This window comes from Penicillium manginii, assembly GCF_028828005.1.
Source record: "Penicillium manginii strain IBT 31320 chromosome Unknown utg000008l:1.0-3226943.0:1.0-3228205.0, whole genome shotgun sequence".
NCBI classification, from domain to species: Eukaryota; Fungi; Ascomycota; class Eurotiomycetes; order Eurotiales; family Aspergillaceae; genus Penicillium; species Penicillium manginii.
Genome location: NW_026643109.1, coordinates 2658894 through 2681864, shown reverse-complemented (window position 1 = coordinate 2681864; position 22971 = coordinate 2658894). Strand labels below are relative to the sequence as shown.

General features: G+C 59.9%; 10 protein-coding genes across 10 annotated transcripts; 6 read left to right on the top strand and 4 right to left on the bottom strand.

Annotated features, from left to right (window-relative positions):
• Nucleotides 1-296: 296 nt before the first annotated feature.
• Nucleotides 297-4858, bottom strand: N7533_011622 (uncharacterized protein; the record flags this gene model as incomplete). Its single annotated transcript, XM_057108272.1, has 2 exons — nucleotides 297-4427; nucleotides 4523-4858. The coding sequence occupies 2 exons, from the start codon at nucleotides 4856-4858 to the stop codon at nucleotides 297-299; spliced, it is 4467 nt and encodes a 1488-aa protein (XP_056955650.1).
• Nucleotides 4859-5499: 641 nt separating this feature from the next.
• On the top strand, nucleotides 5500-6428 carry N7533_011621 (thioesterase domain-containing protein; the record flags this gene model as incomplete). Its single annotated transcript, XM_057108271.1, has 2 exons — nucleotides 5500-6324; nucleotides 6381-6428. The coding sequence occupies 2 exons, from the start codon at nucleotides 5500-5502 to the stop codon at nucleotides 6426-6428; spliced, it is 873 nt and encodes a 290-aa protein (XP_056955649.1).
• A 996-nt stretch (nucleotides 6429-7424) lies between these two features.
• On the bottom strand, nucleotides 7425-7892 carry N7533_011620 (uncharacterized protein; the record flags this gene model as incomplete). The annotated part of the gene is made up of 2 exons (XM_057108270.1): nucleotides 7425-7740; nucleotides 7798-7892. 2 exons carry the CDS (start codon nucleotides 7890-7892, stop codon nucleotides 7425-7427), a joined length of 411 nt encoding a protein of 136 aa, XP_056955648.1.
• Nucleotides 7893-8146: 254 nt separating this feature from the next.
• N7533_011619 (uncharacterized protein) lies at nucleotides 8147-8683 on the top strand (the record flags this gene model as incomplete). Its single annotated transcript, XM_057108269.1, has 1 exon — nucleotides 8147-8683. The coding sequence occupies one exon, from the start codon at nucleotides 8147-8149 to the stop codon at nucleotides 8681-8683; it is 537 nt and encodes a 178-aa protein (XP_056955647.1).
• A 590-nt stretch (nucleotides 8684-9273) lies between these two features.
• N7533_011618 (uncharacterized protein) lies at nucleotides 9274-10303 on the bottom strand (the record flags this gene model as incomplete). The annotated part of the gene is made up of 2 exons (XM_057108268.1): nucleotides 9274-9721; nucleotides 9792-10303. 2 exons carry the CDS (start codon nucleotides 10301-10303, stop codon nucleotides 9274-9276), a joined length of 960 nt encoding a protein of 319 aa, XP_056955646.1.
• A 370-nt stretch (nucleotides 10304-10673) lies between these two features.
• Nucleotides 10674-15855, bottom strand: N7533_011617 (uncharacterized protein; the record flags this gene model as incomplete). Its single annotated transcript, XM_057108267.1, has 15 exons — nucleotides 10674-10887; nucleotides 10947-11321; nucleotides 11380-11460; nucleotides 11525-12143; nucleotides 12209-12273; nucleotides 12327-12377; nucleotides 12436-12507; nucleotides 12567-12690; nucleotides 12742-13179; nucleotides 13245-13597; nucleotides 13629-14151; nucleotides 14207-14440; nucleotides 14492-14771; nucleotides 14834-15592; nucleotides 15649-15855. The coding sequence occupies 15 exons, from the start codon at nucleotides 15853-15855 to the stop codon at nucleotides 10674-10676; spliced, it is 4395 nt and encodes a 1464-aa protein (XP_056955645.1).
• Nucleotides 15856-16374: 519 nt separating this feature from the next.
• On the top strand, nucleotides 16375-16896 carry N7533_011616 (uncharacterized protein; the record flags this gene model as incomplete). Its single annotated transcript, XM_057108266.1, has 2 exons — nucleotides 16375-16656; nucleotides 16681-16896. 2 exons carry the CDS (start codon nucleotides 16375-16377, stop codon nucleotides 16894-16896), a joined length of 498 nt encoding a protein of 165 aa, XP_056955644.1.
• A 622-nt stretch (nucleotides 16897-17518) lies between these two features.
• Nucleotides 17519-18460, top strand: N7533_011615 (thiolase family protein; the record flags this gene model as incomplete). Its single annotated transcript, XM_057108265.1, has 2 exons — nucleotides 17519-17967; nucleotides 17992-18460. 2 exons carry the CDS (start codon nucleotides 17519-17521, stop codon nucleotides 18458-18460), a joined length of 918 nt encoding a protein of 305 aa, XP_056955643.1.
• A 125-nt stretch (nucleotides 18461-18585) lies between these two features.
• Nucleotides 18586-19506, top strand: N7533_011614 (uncharacterized protein; the record flags this gene model as incomplete). Its single annotated transcript, XM_057108264.1, has 1 exon — nucleotides 18586-19506. The coding sequence occupies one exon, from the start codon at nucleotides 18586-18588 to the stop codon at nucleotides 19504-19506; it is 921 nt and encodes a 306-aa protein (XP_056955642.1).
• Nucleotides 19507-19962: 456 nt separating this feature from the next.
• On the top strand, nucleotides 19963-22857 carry N7533_011613 (uncharacterized protein; the record flags this gene model as incomplete). The annotated part of the gene is made up of 1 exon (XM_057108263.1): nucleotides 19963-22857. The coding sequence occupies one exon, from the start codon at nucleotides 19963-19965 to the stop codon at nucleotides 22855-22857; it is 2895 nt and encodes a 964-aa protein (XP_056955641.1).
• Nucleotides 22858-22971: the final 114 nt, after the last annotated feature.

Sequence of the window (22971 nt, the reverse complement as noted above, 5' to 3'; positions counted from 1 at the left end):
CAGAAGTGCTCAGTTGCTGGAGGACGTGATGGAGCTGGCCCAGTATTCGCTGCAGCTGGATTCGGGGAACCACATTCGCGTCGAAGTCGACATTCACCTCGATATGATTCTCCGCCACGCAGCATTCGAGCACGAGCGGATACGTGTGGAATCCCGCCCCGCCTCGCGAGGTCTGCTGCAGGCCGATGGGGCTGGCACGCTGGTTCTCGGCGGGCTGCACGACCAGGAGACTCTGGAAGTCGCACGCTCGCTGCGCGTCTTCGCTGAGCCGGCGGATGTTCTGCAGGCCCGCGTGCTCAAAGTCGATCATGCGGGCTGCCTGCTCCTGGATTCGCGAGAGTAGCTGTGCCACCGTAAGTTCCGCATCCACCGAGATCCGCAGAGGGACGGTGGTAACGGTTGGCCCGACCATCTTCTCGACGCCCGGAATGGCGGCATTGCGGCCCATCAAGGTAGCCCCGAAGACGCTCTCGGACGACTCGGAATATCTTGCGTGAACGATGGCCCACGCCGCCCGAACGAGCGTAGAAGTGGTCACGTCGGACTGGCTGCGCCCGAGGGGGAGAGTCTGGCTCAAAGTATGGTAGTCTGGGTTGGCCTTGCTTTGCATGGATGGCGAAGGAAAGTTGGACTGGGGGGGCTCCCGCCAGTTCAGAGCGCCAGAAGTCATCGCAGGCAGCCTGGTCAATCTGCCCAAGATATCTTAAGAAGCCGGAGAAGGGGGCAACCGTGGGCAGATTGGTCTCCTTGTACGCAGCCCCCACGGCGTCGAGGATGATTGGAATGCTCCATCCGTCGTAAAGGGCGTGGTGTGCAGTCCACACGAACCAGGTCTGCGCCGCCTCCGTGGTGATGTTGTACCTGGCCAACCGGCTTCCGTAGCCGACGGGGATTGCTGCGGTTGTCAGTGACTGATCCAGGCTGTTCGAGGAGTCCCAGTCAATAGTCTCTCTGCTCAACACCACTTGGAGGGTCCCGCTATCGCCTTCGATGATGCGCGAGCGCAGGATTGGGGTGTGGTCGACTACTGTCTGCCATGCAGCACGGAAACGATCAATGTCCAAGTCTACAGGCAGTTTGAAAACGTTGCGGAATATATAGGCTCCGGGATGGCGACGGGTGAGAGCCATCAGGCCCTCTTGCAGGGGTGTACAGGGATACGCATCCTCGATCGAGTCGGCGGGCAGCCCATGCGCTGATGCCAGCTGCAGGAGCTGCGAACGAGTTATGCCAGGCGGCAGGAGAGCAAAGGGGCTCCGGTGGTCCATTCGCTTATCATTCGCTACCTGGAGAGGCTTCATCAGCTCCACCATCTCCGACAGAACTGGCGAAGCGAATATTTCGGCGACCCGCAGCCGGAAGCCAGCATCCTGGGCAGCAGCCACAAGACGCATGGCGGCGATGGAGTCTCCACCCAGTCTCATGAAGCTGTCATCGACTCCAACAGCCTCGTCTGGGAGGTTGAGGATCTGTGTCCAGAGCCGGTGCAGTTGCCTTTGAGCGGCCGTCACTGGGGGTCTTTTCTGGGCATCTGCCAGCGAGTACACAGACACTTGGTCGCGGGTCAGACTGCCGGCAATCTCTTGGAGTCTTCGCCTGTCCATTTTGCCAGATGCGCTCTTGGGGAGAGCGTTGAGGCGGATGAAGATCGAGGGCACCATGAAAGATAGGAGACTATTAGCGAGCTTTGCAATCACTGTCTGTAGATCGAGGGAGTTGCTGTCCAGCTCCAGCGGCCGGACGGACTGGCCAGCTGCCGATTCCGTGGCGAAGAACAGAGCCAGTGTCTCGCTGGTGATCTCTGCAGTCGGCTTGATAACATGGGCAGCCACATCGACGATGCGTGTATCTGCCCGCTTGGCTTGGTGCTCGATATCGCCCAGCTCGACTCGCTGGCCGTGGAATTTGACCTGGGAGTCCTTACGAGCCACGTACTCGAGAGTTCCATCAGGGCAGTAGCGGACAAGATCGCCCGTCTTGTACATGCGGCGCGGCGTCTCTTGCCACGAGGCGCCGTCAACAAAGGAAGAGGCCGTCAGTTCCGGGTTATTCAGGTACTCACACGCCAGGAACGGCGATTCGACAAAGAGCTCCCCGATGCAGCCCACAGGCGCCAGCCGGCGGTGGTCCGACGGCTCGACTACCCACAGTGTACCGCCAACGCCACGTCCGATGTTGCTAGGTCGGGAATTGATGCCCAGGGTGGTGTTGACTGCGGCCGCCGAAGTTTCCGTCGGACCGTAGAGGTTCTGCAGGTCGACTGCATCCTTCCATGCGTCGACCACCGCAGGAGTCGGAGCTTCTCCCGCGAGCACCAGCGTCTTCAACGTCGGCGCATCCTGCGGGCGAATCAGTGCGGCAACCGTCGGGGTCAGATCTGCAAAATTGGCGTTGAGCTCGGTGATAGACGCCGCGAGGCGATTGATACGGTCCTGCTCCGCCGGAATGCAGAGGCAGCCTCCGCGGAACAGGGCCAGTCCAGTGTCCATGAAGCTGACGTCAAAGGTGTACGAGGCGAATTGAAAGACTCGAGTCTCGGGAGTGCCTCCCACAACGGGCCCGTGGGTGGCGATGCTGGTGGACAGGCTGGAGTGTGAGATGAGAATGCCCTTGGGAGTCCCAGTCGTGCCCGAGGTGAACATGACCGTTGCGATGTTGTGCGGCTGCACCAGGGGCAGAGATGCTTCTGGAGTAGAGGGCAGCGGTACGTCCACTGCCATTGTCGGCGCCGGACCGTCTGCAAACAGGCTCTCCAGGTCGGTGGTGGTCACGACAAGAGGCGCCTTCACCGCGTCAACAATGCGGTGCAGTCGCGCGCGAGGATGGGCAGGATCCAAGGGTACAACCGCGCCGCCAGCCTTCCAGATGGCAAATTTGACAATCGGCGCCAGCACCGATTTCCGCAAGCACATGGGGATCATGGCATCAGGGCCGCTGACTCCGCGGGCTACCAACTGCAGCGCCAATTCCGTGGATCGTTGGTCCAATTCGCGGTAGGTGAGCTGCCCGTCGTGGGCATGCACCGCTGGGGCATCAGGTCGAAGCTGGACCTGGTTGGCGAGCTCGTCGTGGGTGCACAAAAGGACCGGCTCGTGGTGCTCTTTGTTCCAGTCGCGAATCGCCGCCAGGTCTCTCGCCGTCAGCATGTCTATTTCAGAGAGTTGACCATTGTTCTCGTGGTCGTTGAGCTGCTGCAGCACTTGCTCCAGCTGATACAAGAGGCGTTGCATCTGCACTGGCGGAAGGACGCGGTCGTCGAAGCTGGCCACGAACTCGATGCTCCGCCCGTCCAGCTTGCACTCCAGGACGAGCGGGTAGTTGAAGAAATTGCGTGACTCGATCCTCTCTGCAGGCAGAATGGATGATCTCTCCCTCTCTTGCTTTGGCTGCACGATGAGCAGCGTGCGGAAATCACAGGCCGCCTGCGCAGCCGGGCCCAGACGGCGGATGCCCTGCAGGCCAGTGTGCTCGAACGGGATCATTGAGGCAGCCTGCTGCTGGATTCCCTGTAGGAAGTCAACCACCCTTTGGCCCGGGTCGATGCGGACGCGGATGGGCACTGTGGTGATGGTCGGCCCGATCACCGTGTTGACGTCCACACCAGGAAGAGACACGTTCCGGCCGGTCAAAGTCGCTCCAAACACGACATCATCCACTACATCGCCGTCCGAGTACCGCGCCACTAGCAGCGCCCAGGCAGCTCGGACCATGGTGGAGAGGGTGACCGAAGCCCCAGCGCGACGGGCAAAGTCAAATTGGTAGATGTGTTTTTGGCGTGATACTGGTGAGGGAGATGAGGCAGGGAAAGAGGCCGCCGGCGCATCGCGGAGCTGCTCTCGCCAATACTCTTCCGACGGCGGCAGATGCTCCTCGATATGGTGGATGAGGGCTTGGAAAGGGGGACTACCGACTACAGGCTGGCCCTGGTAGGCCTGTTCGACCATCTGGATCATCTGAGGCATGCTCCATCCATCGTACATGGCATGGTGCACCGTCCAGACAAAGTACCGGTCGCCCTCGGGCTCCTCGATCACGGCATAGCGAGCGAGAGGAGCGCCGTAGAGGAAGGGTGCGTCCCGGTCGTGTTCTACATACTGGTCTACGCTCGAGCCAGTCTGCCATTGGATCGCGTGCGAGACCGCGACTTGGAGACATCCTCCGTATACGTTGGAATGCACGATTCGGGTGCGCAGAATGGGCAGGGTGTCCACCACGGTCTGCCACGCGGCCTGCAGCCGGCCCAGGGCGACTGTTTCTGGCACTCGATAGACATGATGCGCCGTGTAGGCACCTTGCTGCCGGCTCGAGATGGCTATCTGGCCCTCCTGCAGTGCGGTGGCCGGGTAAGCGTCTTGGATCTCGCCTCGTTTGATCTGGCAGCGCGCGGCGACCTCAGCAAGGACTTCGTCTGCCGCGTCGCCCAGGAGCTGAAAGGGAGCTACTGTCGCTGCCACTGGTGCAGTTGTGTGGTCGGCGTGAGCCAGCAGGCTTCCAATCGTCTCCCCTTGAATATATCTTCCACTCGCAGCGCGATCCCTAGCATCTGCGCGCTGGTGGCCAGGCGCATGGCGGCGAGAGAATCCCCGCCCAGCTCGAAGAAGGTCGCGTTGAGGTCGAGGGGCTCGCTGAGGCGCATGCTCTTCCGGAAGAGCTCGCGAAGCCCAGTCGCGGTGAAATTGGAGCCAAGCTCCACGCCGTCGTCGTCGAGCAGGTCGTCGTCGATGGCCACGGTGACGTCGAAGCTGGGAGCCATGGCCTCGATCGCGTCGATGGACAACATAGTTGGTTCCTGGGGGTCGGACATGGCAGTTAGCTGTTGATAGTTACTCTCAGGCTTGTTCAGAGAAGCAGCAGTCATGAGTAAAAGGGTTTTAGGGTTTTGGATGTTCTTGTTTATGTTCTGGTTATGGTTATCGTTGTAGACGCTGGCAGTCAACTCGAGCTCGGGGTGACCTTGAAGCTTGAAGTTCTGAGACAACTGTGTCAAGCGAATCAACAGGGCTCTGTGAGCAGCTCTGGCAGTTGCTCGTCGGGCAGTATGCGAGGACTGAGCTAGGGTCCAGCAACATGCGAGCTCTACTGGTGGGTACGGCCAACGTCCGTTGGAGTACAGCTAGCAGTACTAGTGTATGTATGGTATGACAGGTATCTTTTGTACGTATGGTATGTATGTATCGTGTGTATTTGCGACGAGTCCTCTGTGCGAGTCAGGGCTGGCTAGGTGACCAGTCCCCTGTGAGCGATGTGAAACCGCCCCCAAGGCCCCCACGTCGAGCTGCAAAGCCAAGCGCGAGATAAGCCAACATAAGGCGTGCCATATCGCTGTCTCGGCGCGGGGGATTACAACATATTCCAAGGCCCCCCTCGGGCAGGAAGCCTGATTAGAGAGCCCCACAGCCAAAGCAAGGTGACATCGTGTCCATTGTGCAATATCAGTTGCCTCTACAACTAGGCTGTACTCGTCTGTCCAGCCTCCCTCTTCCTGCAATTCCCTCAACGATGCTTCTTGACAACCCGACCCTGATCCAGTCGGGCCCCGCGGCCGCAGCACCCCTCTTCCTGCTTCACGATGGTGGCGGCACCATCTTCAACTACTTCATGCTCGGCGACCTCGACCGGCCGGTGTACGGGATCCAGGACCCCAAATTCGGGAGCGCGGAGCAGTGGGAGGGCGGCATGGAGGAGATGGCCCGGCTGTACATCTCGTTTATCCGCGCGGCCGTACCTCAGGGGCCCATTCTGCTTGGCGGCTGGTCGCTTGGAGGGCTCACAGCCCTGGAGATTGCGCGCATCCTGGCCGGCGAGGCAACAGGCCTCCAGCTGCGTGGGCTGATCTTGATTGACAGCCCCCAGCCGGAGGAGTGGGCGAATCACCGCGACCGCTTCTGCGATGCCGATGTCTGGGTGACGGAGACGACGTCGGCCAAGACGAAGCAGGCGGTTGACTGGCGCATGGACGAGTGCGACAGGCTGCTGGACGGGTGGAGGGCCCCGCGCTGGCAGCAGCCACGGCCACGTGGCGGCCGGGCCGAGCCGCCCGGAAGCCTGACCCAGCGCGCGCACGGGCTCCTGCGGCACAACATTCTTGGGCGGGCCCCGCCGCCGCCAGAGCTGCTCGTGGCTGGCTCTCCTCCCCCGGTCGTTCTCCTGCGCGCAACCGATCGTGTGCCCGTCCCCGCTGGATCGAAGCCCGGCAGCCTCGTGGACGTCGACCTGCACCGGGACTCGACACAGCTGGGATGGGACCGCCTCGAGTATCCCCTGCTGCACGCGGTCTACGATATCCCTGGCCACCATTTTGACCTCTTCGAGGGGTATGATCGGGTGAGTGGTGACGAGTCGCTATTCTGGCTCAGGCTAACGTGCGTGCTCAGCTGGAGAAGGTTACGGAGCTGCTGGGCCGGATTTATCGTGAGATGGACGTGTAGATTATTAGTCTTGGTACGGAGTAGAAAGCTTGCATCCCAGATTCTGCATAATTAGGGCTCAACCAAGACTTTGGCGCTTGTCTGCTCATAATTCATATCGCAATACAGTAGATTCATATGTAATTATGATCCATGGTCGAGTGGTAATATTTTTGCACAACTGCTCCGCGTTCGAATCCCGCCTGGATCGACTAGCATCCTATTACTTTTTTATCGATCCTGCCACGAAACCATCATTTTTTGTAAATCTAAAGGGCTGTATAAGCTTTCTGTGTACTAGTAGTAATTAATTGATATTAATGCTCTGCAGCCCGCCCAAAGCGCCGTCGTCGCCCGAGTTTGCAGATTCAATGTGTCGAGATATATATCTCGTACTAAACCGCTACCAAGGGGACCACCATTTTCCACTCTCAACTAACAACACTACTGTATTGGAACCCAGCTGAAACGAACTTCTTAAGCTACAGGGGTCACCTAGCACACCTCTTCAATTTAATATTCAATTCGACTCAGTTCCAAGTGCACAACAACCATCTGTTCATGTCTCGAGTACTTCAAGGCGGATGACATGGATCGGATCGCAGCCGCATTACCGAGGCAACAAGGCAACAACACAAAACACGTGATCCCATCATGCCCTAAGAAGAGCATCCCTTCAGTATATACAATGATGTACCGAGAATAAATTCTACCATGGATTACATATGGACAAACGGCTAGAAGTCTCCGCGAAAGAAGAAGTATCGGTGTGCCATACGGCTAACATATGCGTCTCCGGGCTAGTATTACGGCAGTATCAGGTTCCAGATAGCTAGAAAAACCCGTCTTATAGTTGTTAACATCGCACGCGTCCTCGGATTGACAATGCTTCGAGAGATGGCACACAGTAGGCGGCATCTCAGCTGGACAGTCCGAAGATCAAAAGACCCAACACAACATGTCGTTCACATCGAAAGCACAAAGAGCCATCACCGTCTCTTGACACCATCGAAAATGCTACTTTCCCTCCTCCCTCGACCCCAAAGCACTTGTATGAACCGTCTCCACCGGCCAAATGCGCACCGTATTGAGATCCCAGATCCCCTGCGCGTACGGGTGATTGGCAAGTTGCTCGTGAACCGCCTCACGGCTGGCCGCACGGAGGGAAATCACATTCCCAGGTTTGGATGCAGCCTTCCGATGAGATGCAGTCGTCGTGTCCTCTCGAGGGGCATGCAGAATCTGCCCCGCGAACGTCTGATGAGCCAGGGAGATCGGCGCGGTGGGTACGGACGTTCGATCTCCATGTGGGAGATCGCGGATCACCACGAGACTGCATGATGCATCTGTTATCCATGGCTCTGGTAAGAAATAAGGTAGGGTTACATACTACTCGTGGAGCCGAGGACGTGCAGCAGCAGCAGCAGCAGCAGCAGTAGCAGCAGCCGTCTTGGCTACGCGGACAATGGATGGACTCGCCGACATAGTGAAAGGGATCTTGGGAATGAATGAGAAGGAGAGAAAAGATCAAGATAAAGGACGATGAGTAGACGCCTGCCGTTCTTACGAAGCCCGCGGACTGGCTAGGACTCCCTTGGGAAAGGCCTGCGTGATATGGACGACTACAAAAGCTAAAGAAGGGGCCACCCCCCCCAGGCTTACGCCGGACCATCCCTCAACGCTGAAAGACCAGCAGACACTGCTTCTTCAGACTCCCATTGCAGCAGCTCCTCGCGACCATGTCTTCTGTTCGAACCGCTGCCCGCGCTCTCCACACCGTGGTCACCAGCAAGCCGCCTGTGCGCGAATGGCTGGTCATTCTTCCCGACAATACTCAAGTGGCAAGGACCATCCCCAACACAATACCTGCGATACACATCACTAATAAAGTACCAGCTGGCCCGCCGTATCGCAATCCGGCCTCAGCACTCTCCCAATTTCGTGCGCCTCCACAAGGAGGGCTATGTCTCCTGGGCCGGTTCGTTTCCCCGCACTTTCCTATTCTGGTATTCATGGCCCCCATCTGTCTTGATTCTCTCGAGCTTTCAGCTGAAACCAACAAAGGCCCCATCTTCGCCCGGCCATTCGTCAAGGGCGCCGTCGAGAACCGCCCCTTTGTCGGCAGCGTGATGATCGTCAACGACACCGATCCTGAGGCAATCCGCGCGAAGCTCAAATTGGACATATACACGCAGGAAAGGATCTGGGACTGGGAGAATGCGGAAATCCTCCCGTTTCACACGTTGGAGCGCAGTCCTGCCGAGTTGGAGAAGTAAGGATCAAGCCCCCACCCCACCGTTGCTGCAAAATGTCACCCTTTGGCAGTAGTGTGTTCTTGGGCGGTGGGGCTGCTCATTGTTGCTGCCTGAACGCTTGCGCGAGATGGAGTAATCCTGGTGGCTTAAGAAGTTCGTTTCAGCTGGGTTTACAGTAGTGTTGTTAGTTGAGAGTGGAAGATGGTGGTCCCCGTGGTAGCGGTTCAGTACAAGATATATATCTCGACACATTGAATCTGCAAACTCGTCGACGGCGCTTTGGGCGGGCTGCAAAGATTAATTACTACTAGTACCTACACAGACAGCTTATACACCCCGCTCCAAGGTTACATTTACAGAAAATGATGGTTTCGTGGCAGGATCGATGAAAAAGTAACAGGATGCTAGTCTCAAGCTTTAGCGCTCGAGTGCCAAGGCATATAGATTGGCTTCGCCCGCAGTGTTTCTCACTTAGTATCATTTACACCATTTTGATTGGAGCTGCATGGCTAGTGTACTGGCGTAACGATACATAACGAATGTCAGAACCACCGCAGAGACAAATGTACCCAGAAACGAAAAAAAAAATAAAAATTGAAGAACAACAGAAATCACTTTGGAACACCCCAGTCCTTGCCCGGCTCAGGCAAGGCCACCCCCATCGCAACATCCACACGTTCCTCCATGGTGACATTGCCGTGTCTTCTGGCGAGGACAGCGCTTCGCACCGCGTCCCTCCAGCCGGCCCACCAGTCCTGCTCGCTCTGCACAGCACACCGTCGTCCGGCCTCATTGGCTGGCACATTTGCGAACGGCCAGATTACCTCGATGCACTCGTAGCGCTTCGTGGGGTCCCTTTTTGCAGGGGGCTGTGCGCTCCAGTAGAAGAGGTCCTTGAATGAGATCCTGGGCGACCCCTGCTGGACGACCACCTCTGCAAAGGTGGCGGGAAAGCTGATATCCAGGGCGCCCCGGTACCGCGTCGTGGCGATCGTGTTGCGGATCAGGCCCTCCAGGCTGCCTTGGTCGAAGTTGACCACGCGGCGCTTGAGCGAGAAGCTGAGGAAGGCGAGGGCCCGTAAGCGATGGAAGACCATGCCGCCAAGGGGATGAGAAACAACAAACGTACCTTTTCACCGGAGCGGGATCCTCACAGTACTGCACGACCAGCTTCTCCAACTCCGCCGGCGCAGCTCCGGCCGTGGGAACCGGTTCACCGTTGGCAGAGATCCTGCCCCCGTCGAGCTTGCGATACGACCAGCGTTCGCTGTCCGAAACCAGCAGCGGGAGCAGGTTGAGGGTGAGATCGAAGTCGCTCTTGACCTCGCCATAGACGGAATGCGATCCGCGTATCTGCAGGAGTAACTTCGGGGGCAGATGCGCCTGCTCGTGCATCAGCTGCAGGAGGGCGTGTGGATCGCAGCTGAAGCGTTCGTCGCGCGTTACCACCGCCACGCGGTCATCTTGCAGGACGGCACCTGCGATTCGATACTGGGTGTAGTCTATGGCAAGGTGCTGCTGCTGCTGTTGGAAGAGGAGGCCCGGGCTGGATGTGGATGTGGAGGTCGACGGTGGGGGCCGATCGGCCGTCGACGAGTAAACGGGGGGCAGCGGATTGGCGTCCTGCTTCGAGTCTGCCATGACGGGGAGCCTGTTGCTTACGATGTACTGACTGGGTGGGGGCTGATGCGATCTTAATATATCCGATATACTGACTGGGTGGGGGCGTTCGCAGGCCACGCTGCCAGGTGGGGGCTGATGCGACCTTAATATATCCGATAAACTGACTGGGTGGGGGCTGATGCGATCTTAATATATTCGATGTACTGACTGGGTGGGGGCGTTCGCAGGTCACGCTGCCCAGGTGGACACGCCACTGGCGTCAGCCACTGCAGATCAGCCCAGCAAGGTGGGTGGAGCACACGTATCAATACTAGCGTGTATATTTCGATTACAGTACAGACTAGATTACTGAATTACACACGGAAACAACACGACCAACGAATCTGACTCATGCGGAGTGGAGCAGCTGCGCGAATGTAGAACTCCCCTGCAGCAGCAGCTCCTGGGCGTTGCCCAGCTCAACGAGCTGCCCGCCGCCAAACACCGCAACCTGGTCGAAATCCACCAGCGAGGCGACCCGGTGGGCCACCGAGATGACTGTGCAGTGCCGGAGCTCGTTCTGCAGCAGATCCGCTACGAGGGCCTCGGTGTCGCTGTCGCCGCTGCAACCTTGTTAGTTTCGAAACAGCGTGTTGGGGAGACTGGATTCGATGTGGCCTACCTGCTCGTCGCTTCGTCCAGCACAATCACGCGGGACCCATGCATCAACGCCCGTGCCAGACTGAAGAGCTGCTTCTGGCCGTGGGAGAAGGGGACCAGGGCCATCTCCGCGTCCAGGCCGCCGGCCGCGGCAATCGAGTCCCACAGGCTCACTCGCTGGAGGGTCGCCGTGATGTCCGCATCCGACACTGTACCTGTTGGGTCTGCGTTGAAGCGCACCGTGCCAGACAAGGTGTGCGCGTCTTGCGCAACCGCTGTCAGGCGATGGCGCACCACTTCCTTCGGCACAGTCGCCAGATCAACCCCGTCCACGACGATGGAGCCCCCTTCGATCTCCATCATGCAGAACAAGGAGAGGATCAGAGACGTTTTGCCGCTGTTTCCGGGTCAGCGTAGGAACGGGGCTGGAGAGAAAGAGATGCTACGAGTCGTACCTTCCAGTCTTCCCGCAAATGCCGACCTTCTCGCCCGGACGGATGTGTAGATTGATGTCGTGGAGCACTGGCTCTCCGCGGCTGTGCATCACTCGCTGGTTAGTGGATGATCACCGTGAAGAATTAACACAAACGAGGAACCTACGTATAAGACGCCGACAGGTTGCGAATCTCGATTTCACCGCGCGACGGCCAGTCCGCCGGCGGCTCAGAAGCATCCTCGCCCGTATCCTCGCGCTCTGTCGCAGCGGCAAAGGCCTTGACACGTGAGATGGACCCAATAGAAGTTTCCAGCTGAGTCCACGAGGTGACGAGGAACTTCATCGTCTGGTTAAACGACATGATGTTCAAGAGCGCGACGCCCGTATACCCGGGGCTGACCAGCGACTTTGCCTGCATGGCGAGGACGATCAGAACAATGGCCATGATGGCGATGATCATGTCGATGGTAAAGTTGAGCCATCGTTGGATGGAAAGCAGGAGGTAGTACGGCCGCTGCGTGGTGTCGAGGTAGCGGAAGTTGCGCACCGCGTATTGGACTTGCCAGCCGTAGGCACGCAGCGTGACGAGCCCGGAGAGACTCTCTTCGAACTGGGTGTAGAGGGAGGACTTGGACTCGAGGTCGAGGAATCGCAGCTGGCGGGAGGTGCGCAGGTAGTACTTTTGCAGGAAGTAGAAGACGACGAAGAGCAGGGGCACGGCGAGGGCGATGTACTTGGCCGAAACAGCGAGCAAGACAATCTGCCCGACGCAGGTGAGGGCGGCTAGTGGAGATCAGCGTGTGACGGTTAGGGAGACAGATAGACAGAGTCGTATGAAGAGGACTGACCGATTGCTGCACTCAGCGCCGCCGAGGGCAGCTCCATGTCAATAAGCATCAGATCTTGACTGAATCTGTCGTTCTTGGTTAGCACTCTGAGCGGGGGAGAGGACGAGGGGCTGCTAACCGGTTGAGCGTGGTTCCAATGTCGGTAGAGGCGAAGAAATGCATGGTGGCTCTGGTTCAATGGTTAGAGGACATGTTCCCTGCTGGACAGGGGGCACGGGGCTACTCACTGGGAGACCGTATCGGCGAGGACTCCATGGAAATGAAGCGCAGAGTCCGGGACCATGAACAGGAAAGCATCCCTGCGACAACACCGTTAGCGCTGGCAAGCAGTGACTTGTCCTCCAGTAGAGAAACATACCAACAGCCCACGATGAGAGCGAGGACAGAGCCGAACCCGAGCGCGGCATAAACGCCCACATATTTGCCCGTCTCGGCGCCCGCATGCTCGAGCTCGCTCTCGGACCACCATTTGATCCAAATGTCTGTCCTGGTCAGCAGTGCGATGCGGATGAGGATCAGAGGATTTCACTCACTGGGGAACGACGTCCCAAACACAAAGATGACCATGGAAAACAAAAACACGCCCACCGCAAACCAGCCAAAAGCCTTGAAATAGAATCGGTACACGGTCCAGTCACCTGTACTGCGCGCCAGGTCCTCTTCCGAGGGGAGCTGGACATTGAGGCCGGCGTCGGCTTCGTCGACTGACTCTACATCAGGGGCAATCGGTGTCATCCCAAGCCCCTTCTCGACCGAGCCCTGGAGCTGGCTGACGACGCTCTGGGTCTGGGTCTGGGTCTCGGGGGTCTCGATGCCCGCTAGAGATGGGGGGGCTGCTTCCTTCACAGGGGGTAGCGAGAGGCCGAAGACGTATCCCTCCCGCTCCAGGAGCTCCTCATATCCTCCCTGCTCCACAATCCGGCCCTCAGAGCCGAGGACGATAACGTGGTCGGCAGAGGGGAGACGTCGAGCTGCAGTTGTCAGTGACGGATCCAGGATGTAGAGCGCAACAAGGAAGAACAAGAGAGAAACTCACGATTAGAGCTGGTCCAGATGACGGTGCGACCCTGTCCGCGCAGGAGACCATGCGGCCCTAACACACGGTCAAAGACGGCCTTCTCGGTGTCGTTGTCTAGCCCGCTCAGGCAGTCATCCAGGAGCAGGAGTTCGTGCTGGCTGTAGACTGCCCGGGCGAGATCCAGACGCTGCCTCTGCCCGCCGCTGAGAGTCACGCCTTTGCTGCCGACCTGCGTTTGATCGCCCAGCGGCCAGCTCGCAATATCGGGCTCCAGTCCGCATGCCGCCACGACGGTGCGGTACCAGGCGGGCTGGTACTGGTAGACCCCAAGAATACCTTGCTGGACGGTCCCCACCGGGGATCCACGGGGACTGGGCACAGTACGCAAGATCCCAGGAGGACAGGCCGACGAAGCCTTCAGAGACAGGAAGCTCGCCAAGGAGGGCCATCAGGAGGGTCGTTTTGCCCGACGCAACGGGGCCAATGACCATGTTGACCGTTCCCCGTTGGATGCGGAAGCTGATGGCTGGTAGGGTCGGCTCGGCGCCGGGAGCCCAGCCAAAGGCGCCCTCGTGCACGACCACCGTGTGGCGAGCCATTAGAGACCGAGCCATGACCCGGGCCTGTTTCTCGGAGGCGCTGTCTCTGCTAGACAGGGATTCGACGGTGGTCGTGGACGGATTGAGTGCGCCGCAGACTCGGGATTCCTCGCGGTCGGGGAGGCGGAGATACTCCTGCACGCGATCGATGCACGCCCGGGCACCGATCAGGGTCGGAACTGCGGTGTAGAGGGTCGCCAGGGGCCCGGTCAACAGGGCAAAGACGGAGAGCGAGGTGAACGCGCGTGTTGTGCTCAAATCGCCACGGTGCGTCAGCGCATAGACCAGAAAGGTCAGGACCGGGGCGATGACGGGAGTGGCGGTTGCTGGAGAATGGTTAGCACATATGCACAGGGGCGTGATGTAGCGAGCAGAACGCACTGAGCATGATTGTCCCCAGGAAGATCTTGCGCAGTCGCTTCGACGCCTCCACCTCCACTTTCCGAAGATCGCGGATGATCTGCCATGCTGGGCCGGCGAGACCAGACAAGCGCAGCGATTTCATGATGCCCAGCGTCCCGGCGGTGGTGGCGACGCGCTGTTGGATGGCCAGAATCCACGCTGTCTGGCCTTTGGTAACGCGTTTGGCCAGGATGACAGCCAGGATACTCGCCACTGCGGCTGGTTAGCGGGCTGCATCACAGATCAAGATACAAGACGACATACCAATGCCGAATCCGACGGGGATCACGACGGCCACACCCAGCTGCCGCTCCAGCAGCCAGATGGCAATGGCGAGCTCGACCACACTGGCCCACGTCTCGTGAACCTGCGTGACGCCGCCAGCGATCCGCTCGATGTCGGTGCTCATCAGCGTGATGGCGGCGGCAGGGCTGGCGGCGCTGGACGGGAGCAATAGGGTCTTGCGGTAGATGGCGGCGACCAATCCACCACGGATCTCGACGACCAGCCGGTTGGATTTGTGGCTAAACTGGCCGGTGGTGACCTGGCGGGGATGAGCAGGGGAAACCGGGGAGAGGGACAAGGGCAGGACAGGGGCTGACGAACCGCAATTCCAGTGTACACCAGCGCATACGCACCCACCATGGCGTATCCATGGTTCTTGTTGACCGGCGTCGAGGGCGCCGCGCTGAGATTGATCGCCGTCTCGATGAGAAAAGGCTGCACAACCGTCAAGGCGACCAGGCAGGCGCGCGGGACCAGACCAGCCAGCAGCGTCCACTTGAAACAGCCGACGAGCGTCCACAGCAAGGCATTGCGCGAGGTGGACTGTCTATGCCGCTGCCAGTGGTCCGTCACGTTAGCCTGGATCCCCTCCGAGTGTAGTTTGCGGTCGAGCGAGAGGAGGTCGCGCAGCGTGAGGATCTCCCTGGAGCCCCGGAGGAGTAGTGGGTTCACCCAGCCAAAGGCCGCGCGGTTGAAGAAGCCGGCCAGCGCCTCGGGTCCGTAGTGCTGGTAGCTCGGCAGCAGGGTCGCTCGCTTCTTCTCGACGCTCTCGGCGACGAGCAGCGAGGCTTTGAAGGCGAATGCGGTGGTGTAAACGATGGGGATGGCGCGGCTCACGGGGACGAGCCACAGCGTCCGGACGATGGCGAGATCAAACAGGACGTTGAGCGACAGGAAGGCGAGGATGACATTGCCAGGGCGGACGGTGCGGACGTGCTGCAGCCACACCAGGACGGCGAGCAGCAGGCTTGCGAAGAAGGAGACGATCGAGACGGCGATGGTTGCCCGCGTGCGGTATGCGTCCAAGCTGCGCAGGACCACCAGGACGAGCTGCAGCTGGGCCAGCGCAGCAGAAACAGCCTGGCCGATGCGATCGCGTTAGTGTCAGCTCTCCAGCAGCCAGAGGGCGTACCGACCACTTTGCCCGCTAACCACCACCCCTGCTGCACCTTGCGGGCTCTCCCCAGCAGGTGCCAGACATACGGCGGGCCGACGAGCAGGAGCGCAACGGCCGGAATGAGGGTGAGAATGCTCTCCTCGAAGAGCAGGGTGAAGTCGAACTGTCCTCGACAGCCGCCGGCCCAGGGGCCAAAGGAACGGTCGTTGTCCAGCGTGCAGTCCATCGGAGGCTGCGATAAGGACGATAAGCTACGAAGTTGGAGGACGATCGAGCCATCGGCGACGGGGGTGTGTTTTGAAGAAGGGCATCGTTTTCCCCCTGCAGCGCCCCCAAGCGCCCCAAAGCCACTGCAGCGCCCCCAAAGTTCCTGCAGCGCCCCCAAAGCCCCCAAGGGCCCAAGCCCTCTTGGCCGGCATCAGGACAGGCTTCGGCCGGCCTACCCGGTCGTTTTGCGTGATACAGCGTATGGTGTATGTACGGGTTCGGGGAATTTCTGCAGCTAGTCGATCGCTAGTGCAACGTCAGGCTGATCTGGGGGCCGTGGGGGCCATGGGGGCGGTTTCCAACACTCTGCAAGGCTGCAGGCAGGCTGACAGGGATCGGCACCTCCGTATGGAGCAGAGTACAACATACTGTGTAACCACCCTCTCTGCGTTCTATTTAGGTGGAGCACGCGTCCGTCGCTGTGTCTGGCATGATTCCCTGTCAGCCCGTTTGCAAGGCTGGATTGGATAACTGCACGATGGGGCGAACTAAGAAAACCGGGCGGGCAAAGAACCCTCCTTCCCGACCTTGTCCTCCTGCTTCGCCTTCTTCTCTGCCATTGACCAGCGCTGCCGACGAAGCAGAGACGGTCGTCGAGTGTTTCTTCTCCCTCCTTGACGCCTCCGCCCACAGCCCGTCGGCGTTTACCGAAGACCTCATCCACCTGTTCGAGAGTCCAGCGCGGCGGGAACCGTTGCTACGTTCGTGGAAAGCATGGCGTGACAAGAATAATCGCACACTGCAGAAGAGTCTGCCAACTGTACGAATTACAAACATACCCCAGTCTGGGCCTCCGGCGCAGAAGGTTCAATTTAGACGAGCACTCACGCCCGCACCCGCACTCACACCCGCACCCGCACCAGCACCAGCACCAGCAGTTGGTGTGTGGTGCCAGGGGCCGCCAGTCGCTCGTCTCGAGCAGGAGGAAGTGACAGAGGTCGAGGAGGTCTCTGAGCCGGTGCGCGGCCGGAAGAAGAGGGTGGTGGTGGCCTGGGGGTGATCGAGGGAGCTGGGAAGCTGGGAGGCTGGTAGAGAGAGGCGCTTGTAGTAAGCCAGAGAGATATAAATATATCATACTGCAACCAACATCCACGTTTCTGGCTCGAATTTTCCCTTAGTTTTGCCCATGCACGTAAGCAACATGCTGCAGCTGGAGGAGGTCTATATTGTCTCAGCCGCCCGAACCCCCCAGGGCGCCTTTCGCGGGCGAGTCTTGTTGTCGGATGCGTTGCTCTACAGTTCTGACGCCCTTCCAGTTCCTTGCGCGGCCTCTCTGCGATTCAGCTAGGTTCGTGTGCAATCAAGGGTACGTTCGCGATGTGCAGGCTTCTCTGTGTGGCGTGCTGATCCCCACTATTAGGCACAATCGATCGTGCAGAGGGCATTGACCCAAGTGCGGTGGAGGAAGTGTTTATGGGAAATGTTCTCTCTGCTGGGCAAGTGACCTACTCTTTCTGTTGCACACACACATCTATGTGTATATATACCTCTCTCTTGCGCGTACTGACCGACTCTTCGCCTCCTGCAGTCTCGGCCAGAACCCAGCCCGACAATGCGCCCTCGCCGCTGGCCTCCCCAACACCACCGTCTGCACCACCGTCAACAAGGTCTGCTCTTCGGGAATGAAGGCAATTACGCTGGCAGCCCAGACGATTGCCTCCGGCCAGGCAGACATCGTCGTCGCCGGGGGCATGGAGTCCATGTCGAACGCGCCTCTGTACATCCCCCCGAACGCAGGCCGGCAACAGGCGCTGAACGGGCTGCTCGTCGACGGACTGACTGATGCGTACGGCAAGAGACATCACATGGGGATCAAGGCGGAAATCTGCGCGTCGACCCATCGCATCCCGCGGGTCTTGCAGGACGAATACAGTGTGGAGAGCTACGAGAAGGCGCAGACTGCACAACGACAGGGCTGGTTCAACGAGGAGATTGTGCCTGTTACCCTGGATGACCAGCAGGTGGTGGACCACGATGAGCTTCCTGGCAAGGTAAGATTCTCAGAAGCAACAGCAACGGCAACAGCCACAGGATCTGACCGACACAGCTCGATCGAGAGAGGCTGCCGACCGTAAAGCCCGCATTCTCCCCCCAGCGGGGGAACCGTGACGGCGGCGAACTCGTCTCCTCTCAGCGACGGCGCCTCTGCGGTGCTTCTGATGTCTGGGACGAGGCTGCGCGAGCTCTTGATCGAACCGTTGGCCCGTCTGCGAGGCTGGGCCGACGCCGCCACCGACCCTTCCCAGTTTCCCACGGCGCCTGCACTCGCTATCCCCAAGGCTCTCCGTCGGGCGAGCGCGACCCTGGAGGAGATGGATGTAATCGAGATCAACGAAGCGTTTGCGGTTGCGACCCTTGCGAACATCCAGGTCCTGGGGATCAACCGTGCCAAAGTCAACCAGCACGGGGGCGCGGTCGCTCTGGGTCATCCGCTGGGTGCGTCGGGCAGTCGCATTGTGGTGACGCTGCTGTCGGCGATGAAGAGGAAAGGAGGCAAGCTGGGCTGTGCGGCGGTGTGCAATGGAGGAGGAGGCGCGAGCGCACTGGTCGTGGAGATCAGCTGAATGTAGATCAGACAGAGATATTATTAGTGTAGACACTCCCCACCGGGCACAGCTCATCCAATGCTTTTCCTGCAACCGTCCTTTTCCTGTTTTTCTCCCTCTTCTCCTCCGGCACAACTTGTAAGATGCTGAGCCAACGCCTGCTGCATCGCTATCCGCTCCATGCGCAACTGCGTGAGCGCCCTCGCGCTCGCCCTGCGACACCGCTGTCTATCCTGCTCCAGACTCGCTACAGTTCAGCGCAGGCAGGAGCGACCATCGACCTCCGTACGACCGTCCCCGCGCCGCTGGACCTGCCCGCCCGACAGCCCGGACAAGGCGCCGCGAGCCACCTGTATGCGACGGGCAAGGCCTACCTGGCCTTCTACCGCACAGGCCTGCGCCATGTCTGGCTGAACTACCGTAGCGCCCGCGGAATCCAGCGCTCCCTCCGCGACCAAGGCCTGACCGTCCCGCAGGCCATCGCCAAAGGCCGTCTGACGCGCGCGCAATTCCAGCTCCTGCACCGCAATCGCCATGATATCCGGCGAGTGCCCCTTTTCGCCCTCGTCTGTGTGTGCTGCGGCGAGCTGACTCCGCTCGTCGTGCTCCTGCTGGCAAACCAGGTGCCGTGGACGTGCCGGACGCCCTCGCAGGTGAGAAAGTCCCGGCAGCGCCAGGACGCGCTGCGCATCTCCGGCCAGCAGCAACAGAATATCGCGCACAATGGAAACGGCAGAGAGGCATTGGTGCGGGCCTCAGGCGTGCTGGGTTTGCGTGGTCGTTGGTTGCGGCCCCCAAAAGGCGTGCTGCAACACCGTCTCGATCGCCACGTGAACTACTTGGAATGCGACGACAGGCTTATCTTGTCATCGCCCGATAAGGATGGCCCACGCGAGTGGGCTGTGACAGAGGTGGAATCGGCGCTGGTGGATCGAGGGATCAGTGTTTCCGGGAGGTCGGAGAAGGAGCTGAGGGACGCGCTGGACAACTGGCTGTCAGATCGCTCGCAGGCCGACGTGCGGGGTCTGCTGCAGCGCAGGGTAGAGGGCTGTTCAACGGCATAGATCATGGGGTTTTGGAGATTGAGATGGCAGGGGTCGGCAGTAGTGGCAATCCTGGACCCTGTTTTCTTGAGTCGAGCAATACTAGTGCATTACCAGCTGTATCATCCTTGCCTGCTGTATTACCGTTACCGTAGATTGCCCCGGGGTAACCTCCGACTAGCAGTCTTGGACTAGAGATGCTTTGCTTGGAGCTGTTGGAGCTGTTGGAGCTGCTGCTGCTGCTGCTGTTGCGACCGCTGAGAAGACGCGCTGGACATGCAAGAGGAGACACTCAGAGTGAACCGTTGACCATTGCATCGCAGCTAACGCTGTACACTCGCAAAGACAGAAAACAAACTACAAACTACAAACACACACACACACACACACACACACACACACACACACACACACACACACACACACACACAGGCAAGTCCTCCCTTCGCTACGTGCTAACCCTACAACACTGCAACCATGGCGGACAGCAAATCGAAACCCGTCAAGATCCGCAAGGAGCTCATTCAGGACATCTACTCGTGCACCCCTCTCCAAGAGGGCCTCATGGCGCTCTCCATCGGGCGACCTGGCGCCTACGTCGCCCAAAACACCTTTGAACTCGCCGCCGCCGTTGACATGGACCGATTCCGCCGCGCCTGGGACGCCGTCGTCGCCGCGACCGACATCATGCGCACCCGCATCGTCGCCTCGGAGAAGGCGGGCGCTCTGCAGGTGGTGCTCAAGGCCGAGGAGCCGCTGGGATGGCAGACCGGGACCGACCTGCGCACGTACAGCGAGGGTGCGCGCAACCAGCCCGTCCAGTACGGGGCACCGCTCGTGCAGCTGGGCCTGGTGACCGACGAGGCCAGCGGCCGGCGGTACTTCGTGTTGACGACGCACCACGCCGTCTTTGACGCGTGGAGCATGGCCCTGATCCTGCAGCACGCGGAGGAGGCATACCGCACCGGATCGGCCGGCCAGGTGCAGCTGCTGCCGTTCAAGCTCTTCATCCGGGCTCTGCGGGCCGGCCAGAGCTCGACATCGACCGACCAGGCCTTTTGGACGGATTACCTCGAGGGCGCCGATCCCCCGGATTTTCCAATCCTCCCCGCCGCAGGATTCGCTCCGCGTGCAGGGGCCAGATTCGACTATTCGATGCGCATGACAACTGGGGCTTCCCGATCCATCACTGCCGGAACCTGTGTACGCGCAGCCTGGGCGATCCTTCTCGCCCGGTATACCGCAGTCGACGATGTGACGTTTGGAATGACCCTGTCCGGGCGAGACGCCAACGTCCGTGGCATCGAGCAGCTCGTCGGGCCCACCATCACCACCGTCCCCGTCCGGGTCCGCGTCCCTGCTGTGTCCACAGTGGCCCAGTACCTCCAGAAAGTCCAGGGCGAAGTCACCGCCATGATCCCGCACCAGCACGCCGGCCTGCAGCACATTCGCAAGATGAGCCCGTCCGCCCGTGCCGCAGCGCAGTTCCGCACCCTGGTCGTCGTTCAGCCTGCGCTGGCGCGGGGAAAAAGCAGCAGCCAGACTCGCCAAGCAGCCTCGTCGCTGGAGATGACGCACGTCCCTGCTGAGCTGCCGGGCTTCCACACGTATGCGCTGGTGGTCGAGGTGAAGCTCGGCGCCGACCAATGGACGCTCGAGGCTCAGTACGATGAGGCGGTGATTTCGCAGCCGCAGATCCGGCGTATCCTGCACCAGTTCGAGAACATTGTCAGCCAGCTGCTGGTTGGCAAGGAGACTCGGCCGCTGGGCGAGGTCGGCACCGTCAGCCAGTTCGACCAGGACCAGATTGGCGAGTGGAATGCCGCGCTTCCCCCGCGCATCGAAGAGTGCATCCACCAGCGCATCCTGCAGCAAGTCCGCGCACGGGTACCTGAGCGAGCCGTCTGCGCGTGGGATGGAAGCTTCACGTACAGGGAACTTGGGCACTGGTCCGAGCGACTGGCTCAGCTCCTCGCTGGCCATGGTGTTGGGCCGGGAGTCAAGGTGCCTCTGTGCTTTGAAAAGTCCAAGTGGGCTATCGTTGCCATGCTGGCAGTACTTCGAACGGGCGCAGCGATTGTCCCTCTTGACCCAAAACACCCTGAAGGGCGATTACGCACTATCGCCCAGGCTGTTGGTGCCACTATTGCGGTGACAGGGGCGTCGACGGCGTCCACCATAGCGAAAATTGTAGGCCGGGTGGTTACTCTCGACACTAACAGCCCTTGGAATGAGCACCAGGCTCCAAAAAGACCCCTCACATCCCGCGTACGGCCAGACGACCTGGCAGTGGTCATGTTCACTTCTGGAAGCACCGGCGAGCCCAAAGGCGTGCTGCTCCGACACGACAACATCGTCACCAGCGCGCAGGCCCACGGAGAAGTCCTAGGCATCGGCCCGGAATCGCGCGTATTCCAGTTTGCCGCATATACCTTTGATATCAGTCTGCAAGATATTTTTACCACACTCATCCGCGGTGGGTGCGTGTGCGTCCCCTCGGAGGATGATCGCCTGAACAACCTCCCCAGTGCGATCAACCAACTACAGGCCAACCATGCATGCCTCACGCCCACGGTGGCCTCTCTGCTCACACCGGCGGAGGTTCCGACCATGAAGACTCTGACCCTGGCTGGAGAAGCCATCACACAGACCGCCGCCGATATCTGGTCGAGCGCCGTGGATCTGAACAACTGCTACGGACCGGCCGAGTGCACCATCTACTGCGCGTGGCAGGGCCAGATCGGCGAGACAGGCCGAGTCGGAGACATTGGCCGAGCAATCGGAGGCGTACTATGGGTGGTCGACCGTGACGATCCGCAGCGGCTGGCCCCCATCGGCGTCACTGGCGAGCTCGTCGTCGAGGGGCCCATCGTGTCCGACGGCTACCTGAACGACCCAGGCCGCACGGCGCAGAGCCTCCTGGATAACCCAGCCTGGCTGCAGCTGGTACAGCGTAGCGGACGTGTATATCGAACAGGAGATCTAGCACGGTACAACGCCGACGGCAGCCTGCGGTATCTGGGGCGAGGCGACAACCAGATCAAACTGCATGGCCAGCGAATTGAACTCGCCGAAATCGAAGCGAATATCCTGCACAATGCATCGGTGCAGGCGGCGCTTGTGATGCTTCCACGCAAGGGACACTGCTCCAACAAGATTGTGGCCCTGCTCTCGTTCCCAGGCAGGACACCGCGAGCAAAGCGATTCGGGTGCTGGAAAGGGCAGCGAAAGAGGCGGCCATGGCGCAGATTTCGCGCGTCCGCCAGCACCTGTCGTCCCAGCTGCCCGAGTACATGGTGCCGACGCTGTGGCTCCCGCTGGCTGCGCTTCCACTCAACACGTCTGGGAAGATCGACCGGGCGGGGCTGCTGAACTGGGTTGAAGCCCTCGACGAGACGCTGTACCAGCAGGCACTGGATGCCGTGGGCGACGATGACACGGAGGATATTGTCGCGACCGAGCTGGATGTGGCGCTGCAGGCCGCTG